General features: G+C 47.1%; 1 protein-coding gene across 2 annotated transcripts in view; it reads left to right on the top strand.

The window, feature by feature from the left end:
• Window positions 1–250: 250 nt before the first annotated feature.
• SRD5A3 (steroid 5 alpha-reductase 3) overlaps window positions 251–9,909 on the top strand; it is a 390,804-nt gene continuing 381,145 nt past the window's right edge. Inside the window, exons 1-5 of one of the 2 annotated variants that reach the window (XR_008840378.1) lie at window positions 251–1,924; window positions 5,288–5,439; window positions 5,841–6,035; window positions 7,069–7,191; window positions 7,600–8,721. Coding sequence is in view for 1 of the 2 variants with exons in the window: in XM_056490182.1 (XP_056346157.1) it covers window positions 1,575–1,924; window positions 5,288–5,439; window positions 5,841–6,035; window positions 7,069–7,191; window positions 7,600–7,859 (1,080 nt within the window). In the remaining variant the exon portion in view is untranslated. Of the gene's footprint in view, window positions 1,925–5,287; window positions 5,440–5,840; window positions 6,036–7,068; window positions 7,192–7,599; window positions 9,264–9,909 lie in introns of those variants that run through there. The other variant, XM_056490182.1, reaches the window with a different exon arrangement.

Below are 9,909 nucleotides of genomic sequence, written 5' to 3'. Positions count from 1 at the left end.
CCACACAGAGGGAGGAGTCAAACATTTCCTACCCAGATAAAAACTGAGATTTGAAACACCGAGGCAGCCCACTGGTTTTCAGAAGACAAGAGCTACTAGACCTTTCTACAGGATGACTACTTCAACAAAACCACTTCATCTAGACTGCTACCACCACCCTAACTAGTGGGGTGTCAGGTTGTATTCTGACTGTCAGTGGCTTTTCTTTTGTACTGTTGCATGTATTTTATTTTTCTTTTTTTTTCCTATTAAATTGTGTTTCTGACTTGGAGTCTCTCACTGATTTTGCTTTCAAACCAGTACAGCCCATGATCCAGCCAGTCCAGATCCCTCTGCAGAGCCTTCCTGCCTTCCAGCAGATCAACTCTTATCACCCACTTATTGTTATCCAAGAATTTACTGAGGGTACACTCGACTCTCTCATAGAGATCAACAGTAATGCTATTAAACGGGAGAGCACCTTACACTCATCCCTGGGGAACACCACTGGAGACCAGCTGCCAGCTGTATGCAGCACCATTCACCACCCCTTCCAGGGCCCGGCCACCCAGCCAGCTCTAAACCCAGCGAAGGATTGTGAAAAATGCATGTGTGATTTGTGTTTTGAGACAATAGTAAAAGTAAAACCACGAGAATGTTGTGTGATGAGTGAAGTAAGTGCTTGGGATGATTATAAAAATCAATTTTAAGAAAGTCAAATAAGGCGTGGAACAAAAGATAAATTGTAATTATGCTTTCTTAAGAGAAATGCTTGCTTGAGGAAGACGATGAGCCTTCATCCAAAAGGCCACCGAAAGAGGGCAAACGATGCCCTAGCAACAGCCAATGCCTGCGCAGAAGGCAACCATCGATGTGGAAGCAAGGAAACGAAAGAAGGCGGGGATACCGGGAAATCGAAACTCAGACTGAATAAAAAAGTGGAAATAATGCTGAGCAGCCTGAGCTGGAGCGGTGACTCCACGGCGCACCCAGCGCTGTTTGCTTGCTGCTTTTCCTATTGATAAATAATCATTGGAGAGATCATAATTTATAACAGGCTACATCTGTCCAAGCCGTAGGCTGCCAGATTCTCCAGGAGACTACTGAGGAAAGCGGGGAAGGCTCTGTGCAAGCCCGGGCAGAGAGCCTCTCCGGGAGAACGCTCTGTGCAGCCCGGGCAGACAGCCTCTCCGGGAGATCACCGAGGAGCGCGGGGAAGGCTCAGTGCAGCCCGGGCATACAATACAGCCTCTCCGGGAGATCACCGAGGAGCGCGGGGAAGGCTCAGTACAGCCCGGGCATACAATACAGCCTCTCCGGGAGATCACCGAGGAGCGCGGGGAAGGCTCAGTGCAGCCCGGGCATACAATACAGCCTCTCCGGGAGATCGCCGAGGAGCGCGGGGAAGGCTCAGTGCAGCCCGGGCAGACAGCATCTCCGGGAGATCGCCGAGGAGCGCGGGGAAGGCTCAGTGCAGCCCGGGCTGCCAGCACCGCCCGGCGCTCTCCGCCGCGGCTCCCGGGAGCGGGAAGCGGAAGGGACAGCGCCGGGGCGGAGCGGGTCGGAGCGGGTCGGAGCGGAGTGCGGCCGGGGCGATGTCCTGGTTCTTGGTGGAGGCTGCCTGGTCTCTGCTGGCCACCGCCTGGTCCCTGCTGGCCGCTGTCTGGTCGCTGCTGCTTGCCGTCTGGTCCCTGGTGGCCACGGCCTGGTCCCTGCTGGTCACCGCCTGGTCCCTGCTGGCCGCGACCTGGTCGGTGCTGGCCACGGCGTGGTCGCTGCTGGCCTCCGCCTTCCTGGGGGCGCTGGCGCTGCTGCAGCGGGGCCCTGAGACGCGGCGCGGCGGCGCCGACCTGGAGATCGCCGACCTGCTCCAGGACCTCCTGCGCTACGGGAAGACGAAGCGCAGGACCGAGCGGCTGCCGGCCTGGCTGCAGGTGCCCAAGAGGTGAGGGGCGGTGCTGCCGGGCCGGCCGCGCTTGTCCCGGTACCGCGGGTGAGGGGCGGTGCTGCGGGGCAGGCCGCGCGTGTCCCGGTACCGCGGGTGAGGGGCGGTGCTGCCGGGCAGGCCGCGCGTGTCCCGGTACCGCGGGTGAGGGCGGTGCTGCCGGGCCGGCCGCGCGTGTCCCGGTACCGCGGGTGAGGGGCGGTGCTGCGGGGCCGGCCGCGCGTGTCCCGGTACCGCGGGTGAGGGGCGGTGCTGCGGGGCCGGCCGCGCGTGTCCCGGTACCGCGGGTGAGGGGCGGTGCTGCCGGGCAGGCCGCGCGTGTCCCGGTACCGCGGGTGAGGGGCGGTGCTGCGGGGCAGGCCGCGCGTGTCCCGGTACCGCAGCCGGGCTGGGGGGCGGTGCTGCCGGGCAGGCCGCGCGTGTCCCGGTACCGCAGGGTACCGCAGCCGGGCTGGGGGGCGGTGCTGCGGGGCAGGCCGCGCGTGTCCCGGTACCGCAGCCGGGCTGGGGGGCGGTGCTGCGGGGCAGGCCCCGCGTGTCCCGGTACCGCGGGTGAGGGGCGGTGCTGCGGGGCCGGCCGCGCGTGTCCCGGTACCGCAGCCGGGGTGAGGGGCGGTGCTGCGGGGCCGGCCGCGCGTGTCCCGGTACCGCAGGTGAGGGGCGGTGCTGCCGGGCAGGCCCCGCGTGTCCCGGTACCGCGGGTGAGGGGCGGTGCTGCGGGGCAGGCCCCGCGTGTCCCGGTACCGCGGGTGAGGGCGGTGCTGCCGGGCAAGGCCGCGCGTGTCCCGGTACCGCGGGTGAGGGGCGGTGCTGCGGGGCAGGCCCCGCGTGTCGCGGTACCAAAGCCGGGGTCGCGGCAGCGAGCAGAGAGCACGGCAGGGTTTTATGGAGCTGGGCTCAGCTTGGCTGCAAACTGTTACCTGCAGATGGAAACGTACAGACTGCAGATCACACAGAACCCGTGTGTTCCAGATCGGAACAAAAGCCTAATCCCCTGAATCTCAGTCCTCCAGAACGAACCTCCCCGCAAGGCTCAGGCCAGGCACCTGGGAACGTGGAATCCTGAGTAACTGTGACAGCAGACATGCTGCAGCTTGTCTTACACCAATTCTCAGTTCTTGCTTTCTCCCTTCAAAGTTTCTTTTTGAAATGTGGCCAATAACAGCATGGGAACACAGCAGTCTAGGCATTGCATGAACAGACTCTGATCAGGCAAAAGAACAACTGTGTTATCCAAATCCATCTTAAAAGATGCTTAATGAAACAAAATTAAATATACGTATATGTTTAGGTGTTTAATGAAATGAAATAATGAAATTAAATAGATGGTTAGTGAAATCAAGAAAGGAGGCCGGTCTCTGCTCCCTTCCCCCCCACTCCCCTCACGTTTACAGCTTTTTATATGTTTCTTGTTCTGTATACTATGGGTTTTCTTATTTTTTAATCAGCTGAGATTCATGATCAGAACTAGTCTTTGACTTGAACATAGGCCAGACAGGATCTTGCAAGGCTGGCAGGACATGACTGGGAGGCCTAAAGATCTGATCTCCCCTATTGCAACAATCTCTGACACATTTTTAAATGTTTAAAAAGCTTTTTAAAAAAATGTTTTGTGACACAGTATGTTATTAATGCAAAAGTTGTAATGTAGTATCTTGGTTATCAGACCTCTTGATACAGAAGATACCCAGGGATGTGTTTAAAATGTGCAGTACCCTGAGTGAAAATAAGGATTCATAAAGGCTTTGTCTTAGTCACTGTGTACTGCAGGTTCTAGTCTGAGTTGAACTTTCTCCAACAGAAGTTTCCCAACACCCCTTCTTAGGGAGATTGGTGTCTGAAGAATGTACTTTTTCAGGGAATTGGTCTCAAGGTCTCAACATCTACAGAGCAATTCTGTTACTTAATCAGTGAATCCATAACACTTCTACCTGAAGGAATAGAGAGATCTTTCCTGAAGGTAGCTACTGAGGTGTTTTCTATTCTTTTCATCTGTTTCTTGTTTCCAGACAAGCATTGTATTTTCACTAGCCTGGACTTGTTTTTAACTTTGCTATTCTGTCTTGTAAAGTGCTGTGTTGCATTTCAGGTCGATTTGGGAAATAGTGAAAATTCCTCTTGTTGAGGAGGGATGCCACGTGCACTCACTGCAGTGCTGGTTTGATCTGTAGGTCAGATATATCCCCAGTGTAATTGGGATTGCTGAAAGCTCCAAGGGTGTGTCTCTTTTAAATTGCCAGGGCTTGTTTGTGTGCTGATAGCAAAAATCAGTGTGTGGAGAAAGTTCCCTGGCAAGTGACAAGATAGGAGTCAACTGACTAGCAGGACTGTAGGGAAAGAGCTTGAAACTTGGAGGTAATGGTGAGTTTTTATCAATACACAAATTCTGTTTGTCTTAATAACAGAAGGTGAGGGAGAGGGGTTAGTTCTGTTGGTGCAAATCAGCAGATGGAATGTTGCAGTTTCTGCTTGGTAGAAGAAGTCATAATCTATAGGAGAAGAAAGCTGCTAATGGGCAAGGTGCTCTGGAGCATGCAGGGATGCTTGGTACTGCTGTGATTCTGACTTGATCTCTTTTGGGCCCTTGAGAGATAGCTGAGCTGCTCTGGGAGGAGTCACTTCCATTGGTTTCACTAAGCAAGGGTGTTGTACCCCTTCACTGCCCCAAGAGAAGAGTTTGCATGTTCAACAGAAATATGGTCATCCCTTGACTGTACAGTTATATCCTAAGTTTTGTACTTACAGTTACCTTGTCAAATCAAGGTCATCAGCATCTTCCCATGGGATATATTTTATCTCTTTGCAGATGTTTCCAGAAGTCCTGATTTTTCTTCACTGCCAGAAGGACTTTTAATTCTAAAAACAAACGGAAATACTGGATCATCTCGTTTGGGCTGGATATTGTAAACAGCTGTAGGCTGTTTAACTCGGCCCAGTTACTTGCCTTGACTGTTATGTCTTGCATTTTGGTAATGCACAGTGTGCTTTTATAAGTGTATTACGGGGCTGGGAGATTCTTGTTATGTTATGTACATCACGATTATTCTTATGATGTTATGTACATCACGATTATTTGTAAGCCTTGAGGAATACTTTTGCAATGTGTGGATTACACTGTCTCCTCTTTAGTACAGTATGGTTAGAAGGTAAGCTAAATTAGAGGTTATTCCAGGCAGCATTTCACTGGGGTAAAATGCGTTAAGGTTATTCCTGCTTGGTACCACTGAAGTCCTGAATTCTTTACTTGGACATTTGATGTGGGCATCAAAATTGAATGTACTCACCATCAGACAAGCATGTCCTGCAGCTACATTTCCAAGGAATGATTAGAACATTAATGAAAACCTTTTTTTGTTCCCACAGGTGGTTTACTCACTTTTATGTGGTTTCTGTGCTCTGGAATGGTTTTCTGCTGATCTGTCTTTTCCGAGCTGAGTTCCTTGGAGAGTCACTCCCATCATGGATTCAGAACATGCACCATGCTCTTGGCAGAGATTCTCAGAGGAAGGACACAGGCAAGTATTCCAGATATTATAATGTAGCCATATAAATATTTTAAAATTGTATTACCAACACCGTGCTGAATTTGTATCCAAGTGCTATTTCATTGCTTGCTTTTCAACTACGTTCCAAATTACTTTCCTGGTACACCAAGTGCCTTTGTCATTATTGAAAATACAATACTTCTAATTTATGGATATGATGGCTTTCAGCAGCCCTTTTAACAGAAAAGGCTGTTAGCACCTTCTGGAAGAAATCTCAGCAGTGTCTCTCCTGTACAAATGTTTTTCACACTTAATTTAAAATGAGGGTAAAATTCTGTTGTGGGAAGAGGGAACAACAGTCTTTTTGAAGCAGTGTCAGGGTTAAATTGTTCCTGTCTGTTTCAAAGTTGCTGTTTTTTATCTGTAAGCAGATCGAGAGCACTTCTCTGCGCTCCTGGTTCTCTTGCTCCTTTGGCTGCATAGCTGTCGAAGACTTGCAGAATGCCTCTGGACCAGTGTGTTTTCCAGTGGTGTCATTCATATCGTGCAGTATTGCTTTGGACTTGGTTACTACATTGCTGTTGGTACAACTGTGCTGTGTCAAGTGCCTACTAATGGCAGGAATGGTAAGAGCCTGCTTAGTTATCATCAAAGATGCAGTTTTGCTCTCATTTGTTTCCATTGTGGCAAATGGTTTCGTAGAGGGCTGCTTGTTGGAGAAGTGTGTTAACTGATGAGACATAAAAGTACTTTCTGGCCTAGTTCAAAGTAATTACATTTCAGGATATCATACAATCAGCCAGCGTTATACACAGACAGGGACACACTTTCATGTTAACCATCACAGTTATTTGCTGAAAGGATACAGATCATATGCTTTGTGAAGGGCAGTAATAGGTACCAGTTCTCAAACTGAAGAGGAGGTTTTTTTGTTGTAAGCTTTCCTGGAGGCTGAGTCTGCGAGGCTGTCTTGGCCACCTCCTTTTTCTTCCATGGAGAACTTCCCATCGCTTTGCCTTGACTCAGGCAGTATCTTCTTTCCCTTGGTACTGTAATGTTTCTATTATTACATGAGAAATTTGTATTATATGACTTGTTTCTGCCAACACATTCCATTCAGTCTCACAACTGAGCTGCTAAATCCCCTGCATAGATGAACCATCAGCTGGCTGTAGCACTCCTCCACTGATTAACTTTTGTGAGGCAGTCAGTACCAAGTTTGGTGAAGTTTTTAAGCACTTTGAACCATGTCAGGCAGGGGATGGTGTGTAGGTGTGTGCATGTATGTGTATCACTGTGAGGAAGACAACTGTGTGCTTGCATGTTGACCTGAGCCATGACAACATGTTTAATTAGGATAATAATAGTTACAAACACTGTTGAATATTGAGGTCTTAGACTACCAACTATGTATCATTGTACATCACACTGTATTTCAAGCTGCTGGATTAATAATTAGGTATAGAGCAGTCAAGGGAAATCAGCTACTAGCTGGGCACTTCAATGATATAGTGATTTAAAAGCATCTTTCAAGGAATTAGAGGCTCCCTACTAGACTTTTGTAAGACAGTGACATTTGAAAAAATGTATGTAGTGTTTTGGGATGATGCTTGGGAAATTAATTCCTGGCCGTATACTAATAAAACATGTTTCATTCAGGAAAAAAGCTTTCTGTGCAGATCTGCTGGTATCACATTATAGGAGTTATGATGTACATTTGGGCCTCTCTTCACCAGCACAGATGCCTTGCAATTCTAGCTAATCTTAGGAAAAGCAGATCAGGTAAGACACTTCATTTCTGTCAACTGTTTACTTGCATTTTTTTTTTCTTGTTGTTTTGATAGGCTTTTATGGCTTCCAATACCTGAAATGTTTCTCACTTCCTATAGTGTGCAGATTAAACAAGGCTGCTTGGATGGCTAAATTGGGGAGAGAGGGTGTGGCATGTCTGTATCCATAGTTCTGTCAAACTTAAAATGAAGCTCTATCTTGTAACATCTTAAGGATAGACACGGTTTCTGCACTCTGTGTTTGCACAGCCAGAGGTGGCATCTTGTTTCATTAAGTGCAAAGCTGCCAGATCAGATGGAGGTGGAGATGATGATTAATAAGCACATTGTTCTGTAATTGTGAGAAGAAAAGTGTGTTTTAATGCATCTTCCCAATTAATTTCTTTCTGTTTGCTTGCAGGAAAGGTCGTAAGTCTGAGCCACAGTGTTCCTTTTGGAGACTGGTTCGAGAGCGTTTCTTGCCCTCATTATTTTGCAGAGCTCCTCATATATATTTCTATGGCCATCACACTTGGAATTCACAATGTCACATGGTGGTGTGTAGTGATGTATGTTCTTTTTAACCAGGCACTGGCTGCTGTTTTGTGTCATGAGTTTTATCAGAAAAACTTCAGCTCCTACCCAAAGCATCGAAAAGCATTTATACCACTCATTTTTTAGAGAAGTTTTTCTGAAGTATCTTCATGCAAACTGGGAATATAAGAGATTATTGGTTTATTAAAAACAAGGTAAGGTTGCACATTTTCTCTAATTCTAACTCAAAGCCTCCTAATTTTAATTATAATTTCTTCTATGTTACCAATTTGTGAGGAAATGTAAGGTCTCTGCATATCATGCAGGCTAAAAAAGGTTTACTGAAGACCTTAATTCAAAGTGGAGAGATGCTAATTGTGTCTTTTCTCTTTTATAATTATATCTTGTGCATAAAACACTTGCAGCAAGTCCAAATTCATATATGTGAAGGCTATTGAAAGGAGGGAATCATTTGAACTACTGAATTTCATGCCTTGACTAATATTTAAGCATATTTATTTCCAAGTCTGTTTCCTTTGAATCACTTCAGAGAGAGGCAAACTGTGCATCTTTCTGTGCTTTCCTGGTGACGATGAAAACCAGCCACTGCTTTACAATTGTAAGCACAAAAAGTGATGGAGAAAGCTGCGGTGGAGGAGTGACTCATGCTCAGCAGTGGAGATAAACAGACCCACTCGCTGCATTATCTCTTCTGCACCAAAGTGTTTTTGTTCATTGATGAGGACTGGGAAAACTGTGGAAGGTTCTCTGACTAAAAAGACAGTAGAAGAAAATTAGCAGAACATTCATGTTCTTTGTTGTGGTTCTATTGTCTTTATAGTGGGTTATTGGAGTCCCTCTGTGTTAGAGGGGACAGATGAGCAAGATGACCATGACCACGAGTACACTGGTTTTTGAACAGGTATAATGAACTGCCAAGGCAGAGCACACACAGAAAACAGTACCTGACAAGCATTGAAAAGAAATTCTTTACTTGAGAAAAGATGATGTCACTCAGCTCAGGCACTTTTTTTGCACTTAACTATTGAATATTTGAGTATTTCTCATTATACTTGTGTAAATGATCAGTTTATGTGATATTGATGATTGAGAGAGAGACAGGGACTACTGATTTGTGATCAGAATCTGAATTTTACTGTGAGCTACATGTGCTTATATACCATTACTAGCCTTCAGGAAGGGTAGTAATTTTTTACTACATTCATTGGGTTAAACATCACACAGATAAACTTCACATTTCTACTTAGCTAAATCTTCTTTCCTGTCAGCCAGTCTTGATCCAGTCTTCTTGTAATCTTCAAAGCTCTGTTTGCTCTTGCCAAGGCATCTTGATTATCAAACTGCATATGCTAATTAAATCTACAGTGCTATCAGTCTCAGTTACCACAGTGTGATGAAGTTACATAGGTACTGGTGTTTCAGCATGTTGTCTACTTACATGCATGTATTATTTTGTATATAAGAAATTTTTTTATATACTGTATAATTCATATCTTATTAATTGCCTAATTAAAAGCTTGTTACACTGTTTCCTTTTTGTATGGTTTTTCAAGATTGAGCTTAAGTATTTGAAAACCTGAGCAATCACTTTATACAAAATAATGTGCCTCTCTCCATCAACACTCCAGTTTCAGTTCACCATGGAACATCAGCAACCATGTCTTGGAACTGCATCGATCTGTGTAACTTTTTTAAGTGGTTCTCGAGAGGCTCCTTGAGCCTGTGTCCAAATGTCTTCTGTTTAAATGGTGTTCTTGTCCTGTTTCCTAAAGTGCTCCTCAGGAAGCACATTCCTGTCCTTGCTCTGGGGAGACCATCATGGCACACGGCTCTCCTGGGGTCCCCAGAGAGAGCTTCATCTGGAGTGCTGTGTCAGGTTCTGGGCTCCTCAGTACAGGAGAGACATGGAGCTCCTGGAGCAGGTCCAGCAAGGACAACAGAGATGATTATGGGACTGGAGCATCTCTTACACAAGAGAGGGGGGAGGGAGCTGGGCCTGTTCAGCCTCAAGAAGAGACTGAGAGGGAAACTGCTCAATTTCTTCAAGTATCTAAAGGAGGGTGATGCCAAGAGGATGGATTCAGGCTCTCCTTGGTGGTGTCAGCCAACGGGACAAGAGGCAATGGGCAGAAACTGGTGCACAGGAAGTTCCACCTGAACATGAGGAAGAACTTCT

Source organism: Oenanthe melanoleuca, chromosome 4 (genome assembly GCF_029582105.1).
Source record: "Oenanthe melanoleuca isolate GR-GAL-2019-014 chromosome 4, OMel1.0, whole genome shotgun sequence".
Lineage (NCBI taxonomy): Eukaryota > Metazoa > Chordata > Aves > Passeriformes > Muscicapidae > Oenanthe > Oenanthe melanoleuca.
This window is presented reverse-complemented; position numbering and strand designations above follow the sequence as displayed.